Genomic DNA, 27,186 nt, shown 5'->3' on the forward strand with positions numbered 1-27,186 from the left:
GTTACAGAAATATAATTATAATATACAAGTAGATTTACTAACAGTAACAGCAAGATTATCTGTTATACTTTAAGATTTTTGGAATGTTACAGAATTTAAGATGTGACAATTAAATAGCACCGTACAAAAAAAGAAGAAAAAAAGAAACAAACAAAAATCTCAGTTGTGGAAGGCAAACATGACTTATCTGCTAATTTGTAACTAAACAACTAAATGTAGTTTTTGAACTATTCTAAAGACACAGATGTAATATACTGATGCCTAGACACCACAAACAAGGCCAGAGCTACCACGTGCTAGATTCTCAACTTAAACACCCAGGGAAGGACTGCTGTGAGCCCCCAAAGCTTACTTATTATCTAAGCAGATGCCCTAATATGGGGCTGCATACTGACAATTTGTGTAAGTTGCATTCCTTTTTTTCCTCCTTTTACTTTTTTAAATTAAATGTTATATAGTCAGCTTAAGTAGGAGTCCAAAACCAAAGTCAATCTACAACTGCTCCAGATAGCAAAGATCAGGATTTGACCTACTGTCAGGATCCATTTTGATCGAGCCCAGACACAAGCAGCCATGTTGGAATCTCCATGCATTACAATGTAAGCTTGACACTTACTATTTTTAATGAAGCAGTGGCACAGCTTCAATTTAAAACATGTCATTTTTTTCTTCTCAGGTCAAACAAATGGTGATAAATGGATTATACGAACACTACTGAAGTCTTTACAAGAACTTCCCTTATTCAGAGCTAGAGAGGAGGCAAGATGTTGGCATAGCTGTTGACCTAAGAACCTGCTATGCCAACATCTTGTCATCTTTCTTGTCTACATGCAGCAGGGCAAACTTTCTCCATTGTTCTGGACATTCGTACCTGTTTTAGCCTTCTACTCGAAATGCTACCTGCTTCCTAAATTACAGTAATGAAGTAAGGTCTATATACATCTCGTGGTACCTTGATGATGTTCAGAACTCTATAGAAGCACTTATTCTTTTCTAAAGGAACAGCTGTTTAATTTGGATTAGAGAACTTAGCACTGAAATACATTGCATTGGAAACAGGAAGGAATCCTGCATTGTCTGAGCTGTACCTGTTTGTAGAAAGAAGATTTCAGTTGTCCCATGCTGTTAACCTTCAGGAGCACTATGCATGCCTACACTTGAGCAGGGAGGCTGCTCTGCACTGTAATTCCAGCATGTTGGAATAGACTTGATTCATCAAGTCTTCTGGACAGTGGCAATCCCCACACTCCAGCAGCCTCCTGCATCTCATGTATCAGTGTCCCCACACTTCAAAATGTGGTGGAGGGCACTTTATCTAAAGCTTGTTCGAGCTTTAGGTAAAGTGCCCCTGCTGCCATTTTGAAGTGCGGAGACACTGGTGCACCAGACACTCTGGACACTTTAATTAGAGTGGCTCTTGGAGCTGCTCTAAAGTGTCCCCCTCTCCCCCCCCCCCCGTCCTGGAACACATGTATAAATGCCCTATATTCCCTTTTTACATTGTCCCAGGGACACAGGATCAGGCAAGGGGGAAGCCTCATCCAGAGGCAGACCCCAGATGAAAGTAAACGAAGAAAAAAACCTACTTGTTGCAGGGGCCCAGAGAAGCGAGGAGGTGCGCCAGGGAAAACCGCCCGAGTGGTTTATCAGCCACGCCCATCTCCAGCTGGAGCCGGGTGGCATCACGGAGAGGCATTACCCGTTGAAGATAAAAATCGACCCCAAGGGTGCGGGAAGGAGGATGCTGAGTGCTGAAGGAGCGACGGGGAACCGCTGGGCGGAGCGCGTCCAGCCGCTGCAGTTGGCAGTGGCGGCAGCAGCAGGAGCTCTGGGAGATCCCTGCACTGGGGAAGATTGGCGGGGATCAAAGGGGCCGGCAGTGAGGCTGGCAGCAGAGGAACCGGCAGGGAGGCCAGCAGCAGCGACGGTAAGAGCTGGCGAGGGAGCTCTCACTAGAGGCGGCAAGTATCACGACCCCAGGGTGGAGGCGGATCCCGGAGGGGATGCGAGAAACCCCGGCTGGGATGAAGTCGCAGGTCCTGACTGAGGGGACACGCTAGTCTAGGGGCATTAGGAGCAAGGGGAGCACAGGACCCATCATGTGGTTGCTCCTCTTTTCTTTTCCTCTCTATTCCATTTCTCTTGCAATCTTGTCTTTAGTTCTTTTTTTCTTTCACTTTGGGTTGTTCCCAGGGCGTGGGGTTTTCTCGTGGTGCGTGTACCATTTGTGCTTTTCTTTCTTGGTCTGATCTATTTTAGTTCCCTGCCTAGAGCAGGTTAGCTTAGCACACCATTCCAGGTTGGGGGAATTAGAGTCCTTGTGTGAAGACGGAAGACCGCGTGAGAACACGGCGACGACCAACAGCATCCATCACAGAACACACAGGGCGTCGAAAGGAACAACCCCAAAGGCAGAGTGTCACCAGACTCTCTGGGTCTGGCCAGAGCCCAAGGCACCTGTCCGCAAGAGAGGAAGGAACTGAGGAAGACACCAACAGGGGATAGCCGCAAAAGATCCTGAGGCTCGTCTCAAAGGTTGGCGTATGTCCGGGGTGTAGGGGAGGTTGGAGCCCCATGGACATTCACCAGGACGCGTGACAACTCTGGAGGCATCCTCAAAGGGGACCCCCTTCACTGAAAGACCATATGAAGTCGTGGCAGGAGAGTTTGTGGGATACCCCAAAGGTAATCAAGGAACCCTCCAGGGTCTACACAAGGTTCCTTGGTGAGCAAGACCAGCTGCCTGGGCAAAGGCAGCACGGGAGCGAATCATCGAGCCGAGACGGGCACACACATCCTTCAGAACTGTAATTCTTGTATTGTGTAACTTTTTTGGATATCTATTTTAATGTTTGTTCTTCATTGCCAAGAGTCTACTACATAAAGGTCTTTGTAACCTGTTGCATAACAATCCTAAAACAATAACTGAACACACATTAATGAAATGTTGCAACTGTACCATCTCATGTTTCCAAAAACACTTTTTCTAAAATCAGGACAGGAAAAAAGAGAGAGAGAATACTTGATGTTGAGAGATTACCATTTTACTGTAGGGAAAATGATTAAATACTCAAGTAAAAATAGAATATGATGATGATTGTATGGATATATATGTGCATGCTTACTACTTATCCAGAATTACTACATAATTTTAACATAAATTTATGGGAGTCTTCTAAACAGGTACTGGAAATGTAAGCATTTTCTGTAAGCATACTAAGAAGTACTACAAAAAAATACTACCATAGCATCTTCTTTTAAGAGTCTGAAATGTTTTTGTACAAAAATATATAGACACACAGCACCCCAATGACTATATACATGTGGAGTGTCAAGTGTAGTGGCTCTAGCTGGCAAGGGAAATCTTTCATTCTTCCATAGGGAGGTTGAGGTGTAAAAAGCCAGTATGGCCGGGAGGGGAGGGGGGGGAAAGGGGGACACACACATGCTACGAACAGGATGCAAAGGAATAAACCTGTTTTGCCAGAAATTTCTAGTACTTTTGCAGACTGGAGGTGGAGGTCTTGTGGCAGCATATCCATTATTATCCATTATTATTTTGGTGTTAAGCTTGTTAAGTGTTTCAGATCAGAACACTTGCGGTATCTATTGCATTTACTTTATTACTATGAAACAAGGAAAAACATAGGAATAGGTAAACTTATGTTGGCATAAGTTAAAACATTGGAAGGGGGAAGAACATGGTTGGTATGGAAAATAATTTCTTGTTCTGAAAATACAACGGATTCATCACGTTTCTTTTAATAATATAAGCTGTATTTTAGTAGTGTTTAACTGGTAGTTACATTAGAGTAGCAAGTGTAGAGACTATATGACTTGTAAAGAACCCTTAATATAGCATTTAACAGCCTGCAACTGTTCACAAGCATTATCTTAGCTTATTTATGAAAAGCAATAAACTCTTGTTTCCCAAACCATGAAATAAATCGCAAGGCTATGTATAAACTGACTTTATATATGCTGCAGTTTGGTTGGAGCTAAGTGATGTCCGCATACAGTACCATTGTTCATAGTTGCCAAGGTAATGAATGTACTTCAAAGGTCAAAAAGTGGATAGAAAGCTTGAAGCAGAAAAGAACTGAGCATGGAATTAACAAAGCAAACTGTAACACTTGTCTGCAGTATACCGTGCAGCAATTTGTGCAGGTCATCCCAGGCTTTAACATTTCTCACTCAAATGCAATGTGGTCATCTCAAAATTGGGTCAATACAAATGTGGAGCATCCCACATGAGCATGTTTTATGCTTACTGGTATGTCCATCAGCCCTCCTAATACTGCAGAGCTGTTTTTATAAATTTAGCTTGTCAGGCAGGTTTGAAGATCACCACTTTTCAAATGTATCTAGCCCACATTTAAAAAGGAGATAACTACTTATGAAATTAAAATGCCTATGTATATTCTTTTTTTTCTTTTTTTCTGCATATGTCAAGACATAAGGTTGGATCCAGGCAATTTATGATGTCTGTTTTTTTCAGGAATTTGCTTTATATAAAAAAAAAAAATCTCAACATGTAAAAGCTTCCAACCAATAATTTGTTTTTAATTGGCAAACACTGCAACAAAAGCTTCCAAACCTACAGCCCCTATACTCTGCCCCTCCTACAGTTGGCCACACCCAACATGAGAGGCTGACAGAGTAGAATACAACTGAAACAGTCTAATAAACAGGATTATTTCAAAGATGAGGTATAAGTCAATTCACTTAACAACTGCATGAAAACTTCACTTCTCTGGGTTTAGAGATGAGTCTTTTTAAGAGATACTACTGCTAAATATATAAAATAGAAAGCAACAATAAGTGAAACCCAGTTTTCAAAAGTAGCTGCCTAAAGGATGCACATAGATGAGTACTACCTGGGTCTACAAAACAAAGTAACTGCATATCTGAGAGCTTGCTTCCATGGTGTGCTAATACTGGATGGGCAGCTCAGGTCATCGCCCTAGGGAAATTCAATTAACTTTTTGAAAACTAAAACTGTTTAAAGTATTTTTTCCTTTTTAACCTTACTCTCTAGAGATTTGTTTTGGGAACCTAAAAACATATTTTAAAACTTGATAAAATATTTTGTAGCTAAACATAATGCAATGATTTTCCTTCAAAAAACTGGATTAAGTTTAGATGCTGATTCAATTCTCTGAAATCACTGACATTATAACAACTCGTGTAGAATAGTGATTTCTTTTTCCTTGTCACTGATCTATTTTGGGGGAAGGGGTAGAAGGGAAAAAATGTACATCTGCATTTTGGCTAAGTACCAACATTTGGGCAAGTTAAATTGGGTTCAGAATTACTGCCTGATTTAAACTTAGCTCTGCTGGTGCTGACTTTATACTTACAGACCTGGTCTCAATCACCAGCAGTCAGTCTAAACCTGTAACTGTACATACACACAAACAGGTCTAAAAATTGCAGAACCTGGTTTAAGATCAACCTGGATCTATGTACGAGCAAACTCATTCAATTTAGGTCATACCAATGCATAGAACTTATGTACACTTTCCCTGTGCACCCTGGGGCTGGGAAAACCCAGCCATAGGTCCCAGCCCAGGTCTATTCTTTTCACCTCCCTCCCTGCAGTAGGCTATTTTTGCCCACCTCCCCTTGGCCCCCCAACCATTCACCCCTCTTAATCCCCATCCCACAAGCTGCTCTGGATGCAGCCGCTTTTATTGGCATTTGCCATTGCCCAAAGCCAAGCAAGTTGGTCCCAATGTGTGGGGGGTGTGAAAGGGTGTAGATTCACTGGGGGGACCCCACCCGCGGGTTATACCTGCCCCCCTACCTGCAGGTTGCACCAGCCCCCCTGCCCACAAATCACGCCTGCCTCCCCACCCCTTGTGGATCACATCTGCACCCTTCCACCCATGGGTTGCATCTTCCCCCCCACCCCTCATGGGTCACGCCTGCCCACCCTACCCCACCTGTGCGTCACGCCTGCCCTCCACCCCTCATGGGTTGTGCCTCCCATCCCATCCCCTGGCAGATCCCCAACCTGACTTACAGATATCAGGCAGCCATTTTGAATAGATTTAACCTCCCCCTAATTCCCTCAACTGTCTGAACTTAGCCTTTAAGTTTGATTAGCATAAAAAGTAGATCTTCCCATTTCTGGCTGAGTTTCAGGTCCATGCAAACAAGCAGCTTATAGAAGAGTAATGGTGCCTGGAATGGTTCCTTACTAATACCACTGATTGGCAAGATTCTTTCACACAAAATTGCAACCATTGCTTAAGCTTACTGAATAGTGCTTTGCCACCCAGCAGAATTACAAGGCATGTCTTTTTGATGGCAGTTCAGAGTTGCATATGCATTCTATTTAATCCAAAGTTTCCCCTATAGCTAACCACATGATAAAAAGCCTATTAACAAAATCTTACATTGCAATATTAGTTTGTTTGCCAGTTTTTGGTCAAATGTTAAATAGAGATCTTTACAGAATTATTTGTCTTTGCGTGGTCTGATACTAAAACACAGCAACACGATGATTATAATGTAGATATGTAGCCTTTTTTTAAATTGTCTTTTCTCAAATCAGTTTTTGTCTTCATCTTGCTGTCACAATCGTAGGTAAAAAAATGCTTTCCGCTTGAACAAAAAATGTCTATATTGAAACAGACAATCATTTAGAGAACATGGTTATTTTTAAATGCAGCTCAGCAAGATAACATGGTGTTTTGTTTTTATTTTATTAATTCATACTTTAATCATCCTCACTAAAAGTGTAGCTGAATGGGATATAATGACCTGTGTACACAAGGTCAGATCTGATGATCCAGTCAGTGGTTCTTCCTGAATTTAACCTCTGTAAATTGTATAATTTCAACAATATATTTTCATGAAATAAGGTGACAGGTTGGATATTATGTTACTAAATTTAGAATGATTTTTTTTCCTACTTTGAATGTGAGAGAAAATTGCCAGACATTGGATTCCATAAAAGAAGTACTGTTTGGAAAAACAGTTTTTGATATTGAGTTAGTTTTCCCTTGTTTTGAATTAGAATAAAAAGCTGAAATTTCAGTTTCTTAAGAAAGAAACTTGTTGAGAAGTAATGATTTAATAGTTTCAAATCAAAACATTTCAGTTGTGTCAAAATATTCTTTCAGCTCAGACTAAATCCAACATTTGGATTATAGATATTTTTGTTTTATCTCAAGGAAGTCTAAACATTTTTCTTCAGCCTTTTCCCTTTCAAAATTGAATTGAAAAATCAGCATGCTCTGGTGGAATTTAAGTATGAAAAAAATGGAATTTTCCATAGAAAACTAGTCCATCAGTTTTTGAGAACTCTGCATAAAGTGTTATTAAATGATGATATGAAGCTTCCTTGTTTTCTTGCCCATACATACATTTTCTATCAAAGATAGCCCAACGTATTCAAAAGGCTTTTAATCTATCATCTACAGAACAGAAGATTGCTTAGAGAAGTTGAAGGACAGAAAATAATGTCATATTTTATCTCTTGGTGTGCAACAGGGAGAAGAGATTTGGGTGAAATCCTAACCTTTTGGAAGTCAAAGCAACCAGTACCATGTCCTTTTTTGCTTAATATGTATGCAGGTATGGTGATGTTAAAGCTTACAAGGTCTGTTACTAGATTGATTTCATAAAATACTTTAAAAGGTTAACATGCATTTGATTTCTGGAAGACAGATGTTTTACAGAAAAAAAACCCTGATTTTATTTCTCTTAAAATGAAAAGGCAACCTTTTACACTTCAATTGAGGTAGGAGGAGGGGGGCAAGAATCAATAGTTTCCACGCTTTTTCAACTGTTTTTGAGTGCATCACAAAACAACTTTTCTCAGTTAATATGACACTACTAAACATCGTTAAGATTTTCCCACTTGTGACATCTAGAAAACAGTTTCTGGATATTATTTTTATTGCTGTTAGATATTTAATTCACAAATAATTGTTTCATGTTTTGCATACCTAACCAACATGTCTTGAATTTAAAATATTAATCAAATATGTAAGGAATTCCCAACAACTGTTTTGGTTTCATATGCTACCTGTGAAGCATCTGCAGATCTTAAAAAGTGCTCTAAGGTGAGTAAACCAAATTATTCTCATTTTGGTGATGGGAAACACTGATGAAGAAAGGGTTTAAATGTTTTCCAAGCCAGTAGAAGACTCAGGCTTTGAACTCTCTTGACCTCAACTTCTCTGTTCAGTCAAGCAAACTTCAGGTCCACATTGAGTTTCTTTTAGATCATAATTCTGAGAGGCTCAAAAACTTAATGAACTTCATATTAATGTTTTGAACTGAACTTTTGTGAGAATGTATTCCTCTAATAACCCAGCTCCACAGCTAAAATGATGTGCCTTAAAAAAAAATCAGGTAGCAATCAATCAGTATCACATTGTCAGGACAAGAGGTTGGGGTTCTGTTAGTCATTCTGTGACGTTGTAGGACTAATTTTACAAAGGTATAGCTAGCCACCATCTTCAAGATTAGGTCACAACTAACAACAAAAATCTTCAGTTATAGGGTTATTTTAGTGGTGATCCTGACTCTAGCCTGCCATGTCTTGCTGAAAGGATTTCTATTGGGAGGGTTGAATTTTAAACACCACTGGATAGTCGGACCTGTGTTAGTTTCTCTTGTGGCTCTGAACTCTTGTAACACAACTCCATGATGCTGAAAATTCTGCAGTTCTTATTATTAAAACTCGCAGTGCTCACTTTTTTTTACTAATTATCTTTTATTGGTTTTTTGCTTTTTTGTTGTTCTCTAGGTATCTCAGATCTCTCTTCTCCAATTACTAACAGACAGCTTCATCAGCCTCAGGTAAGTACAATGTCCAGTCTGTATCAAAAATAGTAAAATTAAAGTAGGATAATCAACTAAATGAAAAGAAACCCTTCTGGGATATGGTTACTCAGTCCGCCCTTCTCTTAGGGATATACAAATCAAACAACCTTCCACCTTTTCACCTGACTATCTGTGTCAGAGCTTCAATTTCTAGAGCCTGTAATGCTCTGTATTCACCATCTCGGTTCACCCTTTTAACCATAAAAACTAAAAGGAAAAGTTTTTACTTGTTTCTGAAGGGCTCAGTTGACTCCTCCTGACTAGCCCCCTCATTCCGTGCAATTATATTGGCTCTGGCACCACATTCCCAGTGACGCTTCATCAGCCGGATTCTCTGCCTAGAACAACGTCTCTGAGTCTCTCAGGCAGCCAACTGCAGGCTCTTTGCTGCTGCAGCCATTCCACCCCTCTTCCTGGGCTCCTCCCTGCACCATGTCACTCCTCTTCCCCTCCTCCAGGTCCCTCACCATCTCTCCCTCTTTCTGGGGCTGCTGTAACTTTATGGAACAGTAACTCTGGAAATTCATCTCCTGGGGAGCATTCTGTTCCTTCACGGGCTCCAGCCTGCTCCCAGGCAGCATTGGTGCCATCTTCTTCTCCTCACACATTTCTTCAAGAACAATCATTCTCTTTTATATACATACCCTATTCTCTCAAGACTAACCAAAGAGTTTATTAACAGGAAGGAGGACTATTCAAGGGAAATGCAAACCTTGTTGGACAACTGTAGCAGAATCCTAGACATCTGGACAGGGCAACTAGGTGGGCTAATTCAGCAGTTATAGGAACTCTGTACACAGATTTCTGGACTGAAGCTATGGAAGGATGTTCTTTCCTCATGGCACAATGTAGCCATCAGTGCACTCCCCATAATGATTCTGGATGACCCTTTACACTCAGGTTTGCCCTGGTTTATGAAGCCATTGATTACATTAAACCAAATGCCATTGACAAGTATATAGCAGAATTCCTATGTTCAACTATATGCTCAACAGGAACAGGCTGGCGGGTGGGTGTACTTTTCTGAGGAAAATGAAAAGAAGTTGGAGATGTCTGTTTGCACATATGACAGTTCAGTGACTAATGTAACCAATAACATCAACCTGTTGCATTATCCATATCAGTGAAAATGAGATTTTTCCCCTCACATTGGGTAAATGAGGAGCCAGCCGTAGCTGCAGATTGAAATGGTTATTTCTAGGGGTGCACTGATAGAGATTTTTGGGGCCGATACTGATAGCTGATTTTTAAGGAAGCATATCAGTCAATCCTGATCTGATTTCCGATACGCAGCCCGGCATCTTGAAGAGCAGTGTCTGGCTGGTAATTCTGTTGTGGTGGAAGGGGAGGGGAAGTGGCATGGGGGGAAGGAGAGGGACAGATGGAGGCCCCTGCAGTGAGGGAGGGAGAGGGACTGAGGCTGATACTGCCCAGCCAGGGCAGGGCAGGGCAGGGCAGGGCGTGGGCTCATCTGTGAAAGCTGAAAGGTGTGCCTGTATGATAAAGGTGCTTGCTGAAGGCTCTATGAAGATTATATCAAGTGTTTTTCTGTATTTGTTTAGATATTAAGCTATATGTTGTTGCTAAAAGCCTAATTAAGTTTTAGGACGCAGTGAGGCCTTGTATAAAGTATGGCCTAATAAATTTAGCAAAGCCTAGAAGTAGTAAGGCCCTGTGGCGCAGTTAAAATTACTTTATCACAGGAATGCAAGGCTTGTACTGCTAATTGGTCAGTCTAAGGACAGTTGAAGTAAAAGGAATCTGAGTGGTCTTTCGTTATCAGTATCATTCAGAAGCTATAAATGAGCTGGAATATTTGGAAACCATTCAGAAGGAAGAGCCAGCTCTGTGAAAAGGATTAGTAGCTGTTGCCTGGATCAGTGGGCCCGTGGACCTCGAGGAGCCCAAGAACTGCATCCCAGGGTGCTTCACGGTACCCCTTTGGACAGTCGTTCGGGGACGCCTGACTTCACTGAACTTTGAGGAAAAGAAGCTTGCTGTGTATCAGGCCTCAGAGGGGACTGCCGATAAGTTGCTGACGCTAATTGCTTTTGTCTGTTATTGTTTGTCTTGTTACTACGTGTACTTGTGTTTTTGTTAAGTCAATAAATCTTTATTACCTTTCTACCCCCGACCATACTCTCAATCCTGAACCCTCCGCAGGCTGCAGCTGGGACACTCATCCAGGGGGCACGGGTGGGGAGGGGCCGGCTCCTGCTGGTCCGCACACCCTGGGAGGGCATGGGGAGCATGTGTGTGGAGCAGCGGGAGCTGGCCCCTCCCTCAGCTCTGATGGATTTGCACAGGGTGTGCTGCTGCTGCTGCTGCTGCGGACTGGGGCAGTGCTGGGCTCTTCCTGGTGAGGGCTGAGATGGGCTGTGCTTGGGGTGAGCAGCAGTAGAGCTGGGAGGAGGGCTATGGCGGGGGCTGCAGCCACCCCAAAATTTGCTGTAGTTCCCCACAACCCTCCCTCCCAGTGCTGCCACCACCTGCCCTGAGTGCAGCCCAGCCCAGCCCAGCCCAGCCCAGATCAGGAACAGCCTGGTACCGCCCCAAGCCCCAGCCCGCAGCGGCAGCCCGCCCTACCCCATGCAGATCTGGGGGCACACATTCCCCATGCCCTCCTGGAGTGCACGCAGTGGTGGGAAACACCTGCACCCCCCAGACGAGCCGAGGCTCCGTCCTGCATCCCACTCTGCCCCAGTTGGGCAGCGCCTGCCCCAGCCCCACTCCCCCCCTCACTGTCGGGGCCTTGATCTGCCCCCCCACACCCCTTCCCTCCCCCCTCCCCTTCCATGACAATAGACACCAGCTGCATACAGCTCTCCAAGCTTCCAGGCTGTGCTCCTTGCTGCCTGTGTCTGCGTGAATGCACAGGGCATTTATCGGCCATATCAAGGCAAATTCCAATACAGTCAATTTTCTTTATATCGGTGCTGATTTGATATTGGACTAATGTACTGGTGCACCTCTAGTTATTTCAGTAAGCCCATCCTAGGCTGGGCGTGGTCCCTGAATTAGAAATAGTCCATGCTTCTAGACAGACAGGAAAAAGGAGATATATCACACAGAGAAATTATGGATAAAGCTTTGTTGCTGCTTCAAGTAACAGCTTGTTCTTCTAGTGACGGATTTCTCCTTATGTATCATATGAGTTTTACTGATCAACCCTTTGACATAAATAGTAAGTTCTTTTTCCATAAAGTATCAGGGCATGTCCCCAAATACAGGGGCATGTGCTTGAAGCGGCAAAAAACCTAGCAGCACAAATTTGTTTCTGCACGCCCCTGCACATGGGCTTTGGTGTAGGGCAAAATGCCCTGCTTAGGGAGAATGCCATTTCCCCAGCGTGCTGGAGGACCCAGGGAGGAACTGGAGGTGGAGGTATACTCTGGCTGGAAGCCAGAGCGTCTCCTGGAAGGACTGAGCCTCTGTGTCTGCTGATGCATGCTCCTGTAGAGTGTGCCATACTACTTTTCATGTCAGGTTCCCCTTCCCTGCTCCCACTTTTTTTTTTTTGTGTTCGCTACCAGGATTTGCTGGTAGCAAATTTTGACCCCGTGCTGGAAATTTGCAGTGTGGGGCATGTTTTAACATGCCAGGCATGCGGTTTGTGGTGTGCCTCCGCAAACTGCACATGCCTGCTCATCTGGATCTGGCCTCTTTGTGTGTATTATTATGCAACTGTTCATCAACTAAAGCTATTAAATACCCCTTTGCTATATAGCAGGGGTGGACTTCTTTTTTTACTCTTCTGACACTTTCTTTGTAATGCATAAATGATACAGATTATTAAAGGTGAGGAAGTTTCTGAAATAGTGAGTTGCTATTATAGTAAGATGCACTGATTAATGTAACCTTTTATAGAGATGTTTCAAATTCACTATTTTTTTTATACACAGCCATGCAGATTAGCAGCAAATAAAGGGAGGGGTTACAGGTGTAATCATAGGTGCAATAAAGATTGTAGTCCTGCAGGGCTACAATACATATCTTGGGAGTTCCAATTTCAGGCACTATGTGAATACTTTTGAAATGGATATGCCTCTGGATCAGTCAGCCCTTAAGACTAAGTTTCTTTTTGTTCTTGAAGTAGTCCAGCATAAATTTCATATTCTGCTTCATGACTTTGTTTTATTTTTTCATAAACTGGCCTAATCTTCCACTCCTTGAATTACAAGTATTAAGAGTCACTTTTTTATGCCCCTCTCCTCACATCCATTTTATTTATACCTTCAGATTCTTGCCAATCTGCTCTGAGACCAGCTCTGGTGCAGTAGTGCATAGTGAAAGATCAGCTGTCATTGCTAATGTTGGCAACTAGTTTTAATAATTAGTGTATCTTCTCTTGGCATGAAGAACAATTTAGAAATCAAACACGCTGTACATTATGAACAAAAGTTATGAAATGCTCCTAAATGCATTGGAAATGCTTCTGTATCAGGAAACACACTTACAAATGGAGGCAGTTATGTGGGTGAAACTAATCAGTTTCAGTTGGAGTGTAACAAACTGAACTTATGCTTCAAACATAGTGTTTCTTTAATATTTCTCATTCTGTTTATTGCAGCAGGCCTACAGAGTCCTTGGCATTAAAAAAATGTCAAGATTACAAGCAAATACCATAAAGTTCACAAAACTGCCTTAATTGCAACTGGACTCTCACTTCCTTTAGTGCGAGTAGTGTGTGGCCTTTACCTCTGATTGGTACCAATTTCATTCTCATCCACATCACTGTGGATTTTGCTGCTAATTCAGATGGAAATAGGCACTTGTCTTGCTGGAAGGATTTTGATGACAGCTGTTGAAAGGAGCCAATAGCCCTAAAACAAACAATTTATTTTATTTTGTTTACCATGACTATAAAATATTAAAGCACAGAGACCTTTGCTCCTTGCCCTTTGATTTTTCTCTGTGTTTTTCAAACATAGTAGCAATTAGTAAGTGGCAAAGTTGAGTAAAATCAATGCTGAATTTCCCCTATAATCACCTGGAATCAGATAGTGATTCTAAATGCCAAACCGAGGCCAGAGTTTAATGGGCTTGATGGAGTAACAAAGTCTCTCAGCCTTGTTATTCATTTTAAGTACTGTGCTTTGAGTCATTGTGCTGTAAATCATTACAGTCTGTGCTAATTTCAGAGTATGCTTTACAGAAAGTGCACAGGTAAGTCAAAACGGCCAGCTGATATTAGATAATGTTTAAAAAAAAAAAAAAAGGTCGCCAAATGGCCTAGTAGAAGACTGCCACTCTGGTGTTTTCACATGTGCTCCAGGGTGGGGGAAGGGGAGTGTTTTAATTAGAGTAGCTCTCAGGAGCCACTCAAATTAAAAAGCCCATGGTCTCTCATGTATTCCATGCCCTGTATTTCATAGTGGCTCATTAGACGAGCTTTAGTTAAAGTGCGCCCACCATTGAAATGTGGGGACCCTAAATACATGAGACACTGAAGCACAAAGGAGCATTCCGATTAGCGATTAGAATGCCCCAGCAGACTTGAGAATGTGTCAGGGCATGTGTATAGGTACCCTTTCTGTGAACTGCAATATGCTGGGGGAGGGGAAAGCTGTCTTGGGATCACAGTCTGGCTCAGCAGTGCTGGCTTGCAGTGATGCCCCACAGCCAAGCGGTAGCAGTGCCCTGAGCTCTCTCTTTCTTTGCTTGCTGAGGGGACGGTGGAACTCTCTGTCTCTGGCACTGCTCATCTTCCAGAGTGCTGGGCTGGTGATAGAGAGCTCCCCCATTCTCTTAGCAAGCAAAGTAAGGAGAGAGCTCAGGGCACTACTACTGCTTGGCCATGGGGCTTTACCCCAAGCCAGCACTGCTGAGCTGGGTTGCAATCCTGAGCTCCACACAGCTGGGAGTTATCCCACACTTCAAGATAGCTCCTTACCAATCCTTGGAGCCCAGGCTCCCTGCCACCCCAGGGTTGACACCAGGGGAAGCCTAGATCTCCACATGGCTGCTGCAGGATGGCAGAGCATGGCAGAGAGGCAGGAGAGCCCTGGACTCAGCTGCTCCTGTTGGGAGCAAATTTGCTTCTGATGTGGGCACTTGTGTAGACATGTTCCTAAGTGCAGTTTACTGTGCCTTATTTTAATGCACAGTACTCATAAGGCACATTAATTCCACGTGTAGATGCACCCACTGACAACTGGCCTGTTGTAGTATCTTGCTAGTCCCACAAATAGCTCTTATCTTCATATGACGGTGCTAATTCTACGTAGTTCTAATCTAATTTGGAACTGCAGTAGCAAGACACAGTGGGCACATCTACAAGTGCACTTTAATATACAGTAACCTATTTTACTGAGCATTGAAGTGACATGCAAAAAAAAGTGTTATTATGCTAATGTGCAGTAAAATAAGCTACTGTGCATTAAGCCTCACCTAAAAAGTATGTGCTTGCGCTACTGACCATTAGCACAGCCTAATGTGCATTTAGCACCTCACATTAGAGGTACTACATTTAATGTGCATTGGTAAAAGTACCCTGAGGCACATGTTGACACACCTAGTGACATGGAGCCACTTTCAGTATGGAAGGATGCAAAGAGACACACAAAGAGGTACATGCTTCATATATGTTTCTACCAATAGTTTCAAACAGGTTAGGGACCAATTGTTTCACATCTGGTATGCAGACCACTTTAATCACATGCCTGCTCACTACTTGGTGTATAACTGTCCGCGGTAATACTATCTCCCCGAGGAGTCTACAAACAAAACAGCAGTTCAAATCACCAGAATAGCCAGTGTCCACAGGACAATCATCACTGTCTTTTTCATAGGGGAGGGATGGGTAGGACAAGTATTTTCCTCACGACCCAACTAGTATTTCTAAGCTAGTTTACAAAAATAAAAGCCTCCTTCTGAAATTATGTAGCTGCTGCAGCCTGCTCCAGAGATGGAATAGTGGTTTATGTGATCACTATAGCAACACATCTATGGGTAGCCGGTCTCATTTTCTAGCTCTTCAGCAGAATTAACATGGCACATTCTATAGTACTATAGTACAGCATGACAAGTGTGCATTGTTCATACAATACCACTGATTCAATTACAGTGGATCAGTTTTCCAACTGCAACAAACATCAGAAAGACTAAAGGTCCACTCTTGTGGTCTCTGAATAAAAGGAGATTGTCATAAATCAGATTCTGAAATAACCTTATGAAAAATAAAGAGCTAACTGCACCAGGTAGTGAGAAAGAGCAATTAATGGGGTTTATAACTAGATTTTCTATAGAAAAGACACTGAAAACCATGGAATTTAATAGCGAATAACTTTTCTGTTGATTTTCAAAAATCACCCTCAAGAATTCTATAATAAAAACAGAAATCTCATACAATGTATGTTCAAAAAAAAAAGCTATACTGGGCATGTCTATATGAGACACTTAACTGCACATTAGCATAGTTTACTGTGAAGTAAACACATACATCTACACATACACATGCTTACTACGCAGTAAACCTCTCTAATCTTGAGTAAATTTCCTACCTGCAAATGCAAGTGGCAAATTTACTCAAGATTAGTAATGGCACGGTAGTGTTCGTGTAGATTCCTGACTGGGAGCAAAATCTGCTCCTGGTCAGCCGTCCACCAGGGGGGTGGGGCAAGCTCCATCACAGGAGTCCAGGTGGGGACTATATCCCCCTGCAGCAGCAGCAGGGAGCTCCAAGCCCCCTGCTCTGAGATTGTGATCGGGGAGTGGGGTTTGGGAGACTTCTACCTCCCGGTGCCGGAACCAGAGCCAGTAATGAGAGATAAGAGTCTCCCAGCACTGGTCTCATGGTCGCGGAGCAAGCCCTGGGGGTAGCCTGTTCCCCAACCAGCTTTGCAAGTGTGGAGTTGGGAGTGAACAGGCTTGGGAGATTGTTCCGTGCTCAGCTCTGCACTCAAGAAGCTAGGTGAGAAACAAGCTCCCCAGCCTGTTTCCCCCACCCCCCTAGGTCCACACTCACAGAGCTGGGTGGGGAAAAAAGACCCCCAACCTGTCCCGTCCCCTCCAGTTCTGGGCTCGCAGAGCTGAGAAGGGAACAGCTGCCCAGCATCCAACCAGTGTGCCGGATGGGGGCTTGGAATCAGGGACATATCCCAGTCCCATGCCCTGATCAGGTGATCAAGGCATGAGGCTTGGAAAGTGCTGCAGGGGTGGGGTAGGTCCCAGCCCACTTAACCAATCCATTGGTGGGACAGCAAACTAGGTGCTAGCTGCCCCACTGTGTTACCAGATTTGCCCATTACTTTGAGGTTCATTTATTAGGGATAGTTTCTAGGGTCTTGGTGATTCTGTCAATGTGCTGCTTGTGTTACTATATGGAGCTGTATCTCTCCCTTCTCCAAGCCCTCACCCCCAATGGAGCTATCTTGCCGGACTCAGTTTCAATGGGACTGGGTTCCTCCAGTCACCAAATCAGTCATACACACACACACACACACAAATTAACGTAACATGCCTGACCCGGCCGGGTTGATCAGCATGGACAGGCTGACACCCTCATATGCCAAGAATCAGTTCATAAGAGCAACAATAAAATGCAGTCAGACACAAGCACACAGGGGAACAGAATCCCTCTGAATCCGGCTGGGTGTCCAGCTGACACCCTCATGGGCCAGCATTCAGTTCATAAGGGCACATCTGAGTCCAACTGGGTCAATCAGCCTGTACAAGCTGATCTCCTTATGTGTTTCAAACTCAGCACATCCCAATCTTTGGCCTCTTGATGAGCAGACCCCCACAATATTTTTGGGCTTCACAGGGATCTTTAGCTTAGGTAAAAGAAGCGTTGCTGCAGAGCACGGGAGGAAAGAGAAGCAGAGAAGGAAAAATATACCCAATTACTACCAGTTTGACTATAAAAGTTATTTATTGCTAAGCATATGAAATATATAATGGTACTAGTAGTAACAGACATGCAAAGGAAAAACACAAGCAATTACAATACTACCCTGGTTTCACTAAGTATTTGGGGAAACTTAGCTCAAGCTTAACTAATACAGTTCAGGTTCAGAAATTTATGCCTAGAGAGAAAAGAGAGAGAGCGCGCTGGGATCTCATCAGTCCAAGGTACTCAGGCTGCAAAGCTGACAGGCACAGTCCATAGCACAATTCTTGGAGAGAGAGAGACGATCTGTTCTTCCAGCGTCCCAAGAACGACAGGGGATGGTGTCAGCACAGGAGTTTTCTTCTTCTTTCTTCTTCTTTCCTTCCTTTCTTCCTTCTTCTTGAAGCGCACACACACTTTTTACAGATTTTTATACCCTCAGTTCAGCTGCTTTGAAGCATCCTTAATTGTGTAAATCATTGTCTTTTCTATTGACAAGGGGTTATCTGGTTTGGAACATCTCAAGAAACTGATTGATAATCAGGAAACACTTAAGATTAGGGAGTAACCAAATACTTGGGAGCCAGCTTGAAATTCCTATGGATGGCAGATATACTGATGGGATATCGCATGGTTTCTTCAGAAACAATAGATAGCTTGCAGCATCAGGATTTTGGATTTTTATTTGTTGTGCACAAGCCTCAGCTTAGCATGACTTTTCCAGATCTTACTATAGTCTTTTAACAGATTTAAGATAATTATTGGGGTGCCCATAACCTTTTGTGGAGAGGACTCCCACCAGTCATCTCGGGAAAAGTATGACAACACCTGTGATTAGGGCTCCAATGGGCTGGACGCTGTGATGAACCCTTAACCATTGTTCAAATGTTGCCCGTACCCGCTCTGACTCGGTCTCTTGCCTCAGCATTCCCTAACCCGGCAACCGAGTTTTAGTCAATCAAGTTTAAATAGGCCTCCCATAGTGGGACCGGGGAATGTACGGCCCGAGATGCCTATGAAACTTAGAGGTGTGTGTGTGTCTGGGGGGTGGGAAAAGTCCTTGTAAATCCAGATTAGAACTGGTCTGATAAATGCTGAGCTGGGTGTGTGTGAACATGGGTTGATTAACATTTGGAGCACAGATTCCCCATCATGCAGTGCTCCCCAGCTTCTCTGGTCCCAGAATTCACTGCAGTCTCTGCTTCAGGCTTTCTGTTCTCCATCTCTTATGTAAATGAATGGTCATCTGGTTCCATCTCGGATGCAAATGAGACCTAGGGCAGTTGGTTCATTCTTGTCACCCCTAGCTTGAGGGTCTTAGGTGTGTCTCTCACTGCATCTTAATCAGTTTCGTTTAGGTAGAGGAGGGGAGGGAGGGGGGGTGAGTCCTTTGTGAGTCAGACAGACTTCATCCTGTGCCAGGGTTGCCCAAGAACACACAGCTGAGACTTAACAACTGGCAGATTGGGTAAGGGGGCTGGAACCTGCCCCTGATTGGGGAGCCAGTGCCAGGAGCCCCCTGCTGCCAGGATAGGGGGACATTGTCCCTGCCCCAGCAGCAGGTAGCCCCTCAGGGCCAGGAGACTGGTGTCTCCTGGGCTGGTGCTCTCTGTAGCTCCCCTGGATCTGCACCCAGGAAGAGCCTTCAGCTCCTCCTGGTGGTGGCAGGAGCCCATTCCAGGGCTGCAGGAAACAGTGCAAAGAGCAGCAAATCTGCTTCCTAATCCCTGCATGTATACCATATTTCATGGTGTATAAATCAAAGTTTGAAGCTAAAATATTTACCCTGAAAAATTTCCACCTCAACTTATATACCGTATCACTATTTGAAATTTTAAAAAATTGTGTTTCAAAGGTTATTCACTTTCAGCTGGACCCCGCACCAGCACCCTGCCACGCCCAGTGCACAGAGAGGTGGTGTCCTGGTGTCTAGTGGCTTCCCGGGTGCTGACTCAGGCCAGGCCAGGCCTGCCTCCTCCCTGCCCCTGCCTAATATTCCGGAGCCAGGCTGAGTGCCCAAACACCATACCCATCAAGTCTGGCCCAGGGACACTTACCCACAGCCCAGTGCCTGCCCTGTGGGTAGATCCTGGCAGGGTGGGAGCTACGGCGCCATCACCCACCCACTTCCAGCAGCACCATGGCACAGAACAGCATCAGTGAGCGGTGCTTGCCAGGCAGGAGCCATTCACAGCCCCCCATGCTGAGCTCTGTCACTACCCACCCAGCTGTGGCTCATGGTCTCTAGCCACAGCACCCACCACTGACCTGCATTTATAAGGTGCCAGGATGAGGTGACTGCCAGTTCAAGTGCCTGATGCCTTCCCTGGGGGTGGCTTTGGCGAGGCAGGGTCGACTTATACACTGGATCTACAAAAATCCTAACTTTTTTGATCAGAAATATGGGATTGACTTAGACACTGTGTAGACTTTACATTGTAAAATAAAGTGCTTACTCCACAGTAGTTTACACCAGAGTAGATTTAGAAACTTCCACTGAGTATTAAGAGCATGAGTATGAAAAATGGAAGACATGTAACTCAAAACAAAATAGAAAACAAATTATTACCAGTTAAAGTGTAAAATGAATACTGCAATTTATATAAGGCATATATAGATGACACAAGAGTTAATGTAGACTGCCCAAAAATTTTAATGCGGCCTTTTTTTTGGTGCAGTGAATTTTTGTTTGCATGACATGGCATTCGTGTTTGCATGAACAGTGCTTTCAAGTGAGTTAAGCCCCTGCGTGTCATTCCCTGCAGATGTCAGTAGAGGGAGTCAAATACCAATTTACCCCCTAGAATGTCTTTCCTAATGTATTACAGCACAAGGCACATGTGAACCACCTGGGCTCCCCAGTCCCCAGACTCTCACTGGGCAGTCCTGACTGTCTGGGAGTCTCCCCTGGTCACGGTCAGGGTCACCCCAAAATCCTCGCCTCTTGCACCTGCCTATGCTCATTCGGTCTTGTCTGGTCTGGTCTCTCCATCAGTGCAGGATCACAAGGAACCCATCCCAATCCCAAAAGACAAGTTGTGCAGGTGAATCCTTCCCTCCCATTCATTCCTTTCACTTTCCATTCCTCCATGGAATTTTTCATTAATATAATGTTTTAATAACTACCTATATCATAGGAGTATTGGCTGGGTGGGCGTTTGTTGCCACCCAGTTGATAGGTGATTGCTGCCTATATATATATGTTGGTGGTCTTCTGTCTTTTATTTTTCCGGAGGGGTGTTTTGGACTACATTCCACAGCATTCCCGAGCTCATTGATCTTCTTACAGTTTCCAATGGGAAAGCCTCCAGCTCCCTGGCCAGGTGCACTGTCAATCTGTTTGTGTAGTGCCACATACGGCTTTTGGAGTTGTTGTGAATTGTTTTATAAATGTTTTTGGACTGTTTTTTTTCAAAATGTGGATTGCTATTCGACTTGTCCCCGTCCCCCCACCCCACCTAGCCCACCAAGAGGTAGAATAGGGTAGGGGGGCTCATTCAGATGTGGATGACGGTGCATAATGCCCCCCCTCACAAACCACTCAGTCACTGGAAAAGCAGCAAACCCCTTGCCCAGTCCTGATTTCCCCCCCCTTCCCCTGACCGTCCCCCCTTTTACCCTCCATCTGCAACACCGCACGCCCCTGTAGACAGACACAGATTTTAAAGTGTAAAAAAAAAAAAGAATTTATTTTGGAACAAAGCACTCCTTAGGGGTTGTTCTCAGCAATGTATGCTGTAAGACAAGGGCCGCCTGACCAGCCTCTCCTTGAGGATATCTCCTTGGACCCTGTGCTGCTGCCCCTTGTCTCTGTTGTCTTTCCACCGCCTGTTGCGCCTCTTGTTCCCACGAGTCCTTGCAAACGTCTCCTTGGATCTCACAGATATTGTACAGGGCTTTAAGGGGTAGGCAGCATCCACTAATATGACAGGGGGGAACAGCAACACTGAGGATCACTCTCCCCTCCATGCTAGGTGCGCAGTGTCCTTCACAAGGTCAGCCAGAGGGGAGTTTCAGAACATACCCACCCACCCTGTAAAAATGTTTGTGAACCAGCCCCAGTGGTCCACCATGGCTTCCAGGATCACAGAGGCATATCCTTTCCTGTTTGTGTAAAACCTCCCACTCCCTGCAGGGAACAGCACTGGGATGTGAGTGCTGTCTAAAGCCCCCATGCAGTTTGGGAACCCCTTCTCATAAAGCCGTTTATGACTTGCTGTGGATTCACCAGGCAGATAAATTTGTTAGAAGCAATGTCCCTAAGCAGCTGGCAAACCTCACAAGTCTCCTGTCCCACCGTGCAGGCAGCCACACCAGACTGATTGGCAATATAGCGGAGGCTGGATGGGCTGCCCAGTTTCACGATGGCCATTGCAACCGTCTTGTCTGGTGGGATGGCCTGATGCATGTTTGTGTCCTGCCTCATGATGTGTTGGCCCAGCATGGAGACAATATGGTAGAACATCTCCCTTTTCATTCGGAACATCTCCAGCTACTTCTGGTCATTCCAAATGGTCAGGATGATTCGCTCCCAGCAGTCTGAGCTGCTCTCGTGGGCCCACACCATGCGGATTCTGCTGGTCCTCCTCAGGTTTCTCAACAGAGCCTGGTCAGGTTCCACTTGTTTGCTTCACTCCCCTGAGTACCCGATGTATCTTCTTAATGTTGGTAAAGCAGGAACACAACAACTTGCCACTGAACAGCATAGTGTCCTACTCCTACTAAAGACTTCCTGCAGTAATCTCCAGTAAAACAGCATTTCCAGTACTGCCCTCCACTTCCTCCTCCTGCTTCATGTTGTCCATCATGTTGTACTTCATCCTCGTTCTCCATTTTGCCCATCTTCCCAGCAGCGGTCTCTCACCCATCTGCACCAAGCAGGGAGGCAGGGACTCTGTGTGTGTGTGTGGTTGGTCTGATGTAGCTGCTTTTTCAACACTTCACCCCAGAACCCTGGGGCATTGTGCCTTTTGCACAAGCTTTGCAGCCATTGGTGTTGTGATGTAATCAAGCTTGCAAACAAAAACAAATTAGCCTACTCCTCTCCTGGCTATTCAAAACTTTTGCCAGTTTATGGGAAAACATAAGGCTGTACTTGTGTAATAAAATTATTTTGCACAAGCAGGCAGTTATTGAAGATTTTTGCAACATTCCTGGCTATTCAGCAGCCATTCCAAAGTACAATGTCCTTATTTACCCCATCACCAAGTCTCTTTTGTTGTTAACTGGAGATGCTTCATCACCTTCAGGTGTTTTGATACAGGTAATGACTTCAAAATCCTTGGAATTTTCTCAGACTCTCCTGCAAGCACAGCCTGAGTAAAAAGGCACCCCCCTCCCCCCAAATTTGCCAGCCCCTTTTGCAAATTACTTGTGCTTGTGCTGTTGATCACCAACTGCTTCACCATGTCTCAGAAAGCCAAGGCCAGGAGTATGATGGAACCGATAGCCCAGGAAGCTGATACCTCCAATGCCCTTAGACCCAACTGGAGCCTGGAAGAACTGGAGGACTTAATTGACATTTGGTCAGAGCAAAGGATCATAGACAAGCTGGACAGTACGAGGAATAAGCCTGTTTATGTCAAGATCACAAAAGGCATGCAGGCGCAAGGGTACAATCGTGATTGGGCCCGGGTCCGGTGCAAGATCAAGTCCCTGAGATCAGCATTTTACAGAGCCAAAGATGCGAACTCTCATTCTAGGGCAGGTCACACAATTGCCCCCTTCTATGACAAGCTGTCTGTTATTCTCCAGGGATACGGATGACAACCTGGCTTTGCAGACTTTCTGCACTGGGGTTGGGCTGGAGGTGGAGGAAGAGAAGGCGGCGGCAGCAGCCCCTCCTCAGGGTGAAACCATGTCTCAGCTGCTCAGAGACTGCTCCCTGTTCCCTGATGACCAGTTGCAGGAAGAACCATCATCTGCTGGACCTGGTAAGTCTCTTGTAATGTGCCTCTTGCCACTTTCAGGCAACTCCCGGGTTCGTACTGGTTGGGTTTCGGGGATCAGAGGGTAGGGGAGAAATTCATGTGTTGCTGTATGTGGGTCGCCATGTTCTTTCAGTGGTGGTGCAGGCTGGCCAGGTTTCATAGTAGGCTGGCCAGGTTTCATAGCTAATTATTTGCTTTAATTAATTTGTTGCAGCTAGCACGGGCAGTAGCAGCCATGGATCTGTTCCTCCCAGAGCAGCGAGTATTCATAAGTTTTGGGCAGTATAAGTGGTGCCCCAGTTTTACAGGTCTGTTCCATGCCTGCTGGGATTTTGTGCACTGCATGGTGGAGGTGTGTACTTTCCTCCTCTTGAGGGGAAGCCAACCATTGCTTTTTTCTTTGCTTATCAGCTGCCGTAACCCATGGCAACTGGGAATGGCACCCTGCTCACACTTCAGCAGAGTGCTGTAAAGATTTTCACAGCAAGCAGAGACAGTCCTGCGAAACCTCACTCATGGTTTTGGCAGAGTCCTCAGTACCCAGAGCACAAAGGGAAGCTGCCTGGTGGGACGAACTTCATGATGCAATGCGTAAGGACCATGCCATCCTCAAAGAAGTGCGAGACACCATTCGGAATTTGAAAGACACAGTTGACAAGTCCAGTGCTGACTTCCAGAGTTCAAATGACATTTTCAAGAAAGCCTTGCAGAAATACTTAAAAAATGAATGGGTACAACACCCAAAAGGGAAAAATTGGTCTGCCCATCTTGCCTCTGTGAAAGATGAGCCTGTTCCCCCTAACTCTTTGGGGTCACAGCAGTGCCATATGATTGACAGGAGACACTGTGTTTCAGGGAGACAGGGGCGACTCAGGGTCATGGTGGTGTGAAGGCAAACCAGGCCACCACCAACCAGCCACTTGCACAGGTACACTGTGGGGGTCCAGAGGCTTCCTTGTGCCAGGCAGTAGCGTGTGTGGAACCCCAGAGTGAGGCCTTGGGTGGGGGCCTGGGGTTTGCAGCTTTGCCTCTACACAAACCCAGGGACTTCATGAACTTTTCTACCTTCTTTTTCCACCCTTTTCCTGCCCAGCGCCAGACTGTCTGGGTTTCCACACCAAAACAAGGCTGCTGGGTTTTGTTTTGTTTTTTTGGGGGGGGGAGGTTGTCCCGCTTGAGTACTATAAATTGGGGGAGCAGAGGTTGGGGGCCACATTCACTGTATCAACGAGGGAGGTTTGAGGCGGGTGAGGGAGCAGAGAAGGCACAGCAATGAAACTTGCCCCTGGGGGGCACAGCAATGAGAATCCAGGGTTCACAAAGACTGCAGGCTGATGAAGCGGGGTGCAGTGAAAATATACCCCACTTCATGAAGTAGGGATGTGCTACACTACACTGTTGGTAAGTGACACCTGACACTTGTCTGTGCCCTGAGGGTCGTCCGTCCCTAGGGAGGTGCGACTACAAGCTTGCCAACTCCCCTCTCCTGCTGCCGCCACGGAATGCGGGATTGGCTCTTTGCAGGGGTGGGGGTGTTGCTTAATTAATTTACCCAAGGCCGTGCAGCAGTGACATAAAGTCATCTCCAGCGGTGCATGGTTACTGGCATGGTTACTGGCCATGTCCTGCATCAGTACGAGCATTTCATTCATTGCTGCAGATGGCTTGGGAGTCAGGGGGCTCCTTCCACTAAGGAAGCTGCGGCTTGAGTTTCTCCTCTGAATTGTGGAGGCCTTCTTGGTTGCTTTGCCTGCTCTCTGCCTTAGACTTCTCACCCTCCTCCTGGTTAGCTTTGACCACTGCAGTGGCAGAAGCTGAGGCTTCTTCACTGGCTTTGGCCCGAGCATGAGCTCAATTCATACAAGTTCTGTAGGCTCACTTCATATAGTCTTCTTGACCTGCACCATTATTATTACTGGCCATGTACCTACCACCACATTCAGACTGGGGTATATACATGAGAGAACATACATTATCGGTGGCGTGGGGGCCCAACGATTTAACAGGGGGTAGAAAATGTAGGTATTATTTTCTAATAATGTGCCCAGGAAAGATTCCAAAGGTACAATGCAACGAAGAGGGAGTAGCATGGCCTGACTCAGCCAGTCAGCTGAGTCGGGTCATCCATCTGGACCTGAGGAGGCCTCAACCATGCCTGGGGCCCCCACCTGAGGGGGCCCCCTTTGCAACCATGGCTGGGCGCCCCACCCCCTGTGTTCCTGCTGTGCGGGACATGGTCAGTAACTGGGAAGGGGGTGCAGGATGCCTCTCTCCACCACTCTCCCTCACCCACCCACCTGGGGGCCCACTCCACCCCTCCCAAAGCTTTGTGCCCAGCAAAGATGCCAAAGGTACAATGCAATGGAGAGTTGCACCCCACACCTCTCCCCCACCCTACCTGAGGGGGCCCCTTTGCAACCATGCTTGGGGGCCCCCACAGTTAGGGGGCCTCTCCCTAACTAAACTTTGTGGGTGGGTTGGCTGGTTTTCTTCTTGCAAGAAAATACTGGCTGGTAGGGCTGTGCAAAGCTTTGGTCTCTGATTTGATTTGGTGGAGATTTGACCCAATTCGGTGGCTGAATCTCTGAATCAGAATTGAATCAGGAGACCCTTTAATCTCTTCAAATCAAATCAGAATCCTCTGAATTGATTCAGAGAGATTTGGAAAGATTCAATAATTCTGACATAGACACAGCTTTAAATGCTTTTTCTACATAGCTCAAGGTACCAGGTGGCTCGTGAATGCTGAGATGATGGGGCGGATGGAGCATCCCACAGGAGTGCAGGAGGGTCCCCAGCACACTCAGCAGCAAACCTGGAAGTGGACCAGAAGCACTTCCGGTCCACTTCTGGGTCTGCCAGGGAGTACATGGAGGGACCCCCCACGCCTCCCCAGCTTAGTGAGTGGTGCCTCCTGGGTCTGGGAGGTACCTGGGGTCCCCCACAACTGATCACCAAGCCAGGGGAGGCATGGGGGGCCCCCCACATGTTCGGTGACAGACCCAGAAGTACTTCCGGTCCACTTCCAGGTTCACCAAGCATGCAGGGCCCCCCCCCCGCCATGCTCCTGTGGGACATTCCATCCACTCCAGCATCACAGCATTCACGAGCCATGCCTGATACCTCAAGGTATGTAGAAAAAACATTTAAAGCTGTGTCTATGGCCAAATTGCTGATTCTCCAAATCAGCATCGAATCTTCAGATTCGGCCAAATCGAAACAGGACAGTGTTCCAAATCAACAAATCGAATAACTGTCCCCGATTTGGGCCAAATCCAAATCAAATACAGCCCATTTCTCACACCCCTACTGGCTGGCTGGCTGTATGCAGACTAGCACTGGCCAAGCACTTGACCTCCCTCCATGCGATAGCAGTCCACCCTGCAACTTTCCAGTAATGGTCGTGGGGTCATCATTGACCAGCAGCGCCAGTAACCAAGCTGGCTGCCTGCCTGCCTGCCTGCCTGCCTCCCTCCATCTCTCCCTCTCGCCCTCCCACCATACAGCCCTCCATCTATCCATATCTATTACAGAAGAGACATGGGAGCATAATTGTGAATTGGCGTTTTATGCTATGTGTGGCTG

The 27,186-nt window shown here is 45.5% G+C and overlaps 1 protein-coding gene across 14 annotated transcripts in view; it reads left to right on the forward strand.

The window, feature by feature from the left end:
• Positions 1-26,332, forward strand: part of LOC109281489 (uncharacterized) — a 74,707-nt gene extending 48,375 nt beyond the window's left edge. For 4 of the 14 annotated variants that reach the window (XM_019480780.2, XM_059724662.1, XM_059724663.1 and 1 more), the window contains 4 exons: positions 7,501-7,584; positions 8,765-8,817; positions 23,426-23,604; positions 24,013-26,332. In XM_019480780.2, the coding sequence (XP_019336325.1) occupies positions 7,579-7,584; positions 8,765-8,817; positions 23,426-23,604; positions 24,013-24,491 (717 nt within the window). In that variant the 5' untranslated portion in view covers positions 7,501-7,578 and the 3' untranslated portion in view covers positions 24,492-26,332. The other 10 variants (XM_019480781.2, XM_019480783.2, XR_009460950.1 and 7 more) reach the window with 10 other exon arrangements.
• The last annotated feature ends 854 nt before the right edge of the window (positions 26,333-27,186 follow it).

This window comes from Alligator mississippiensis, chromosome 3, assembly GCF_030867095.1.
Source record: "Alligator mississippiensis isolate rAllMis1 chromosome 3, rAllMis1, whole genome shotgun sequence".
NCBI lineage: Eukaryota > Metazoa > Chordata > Crocodylia > Alligatoridae > Alligator > Alligator mississippiensis.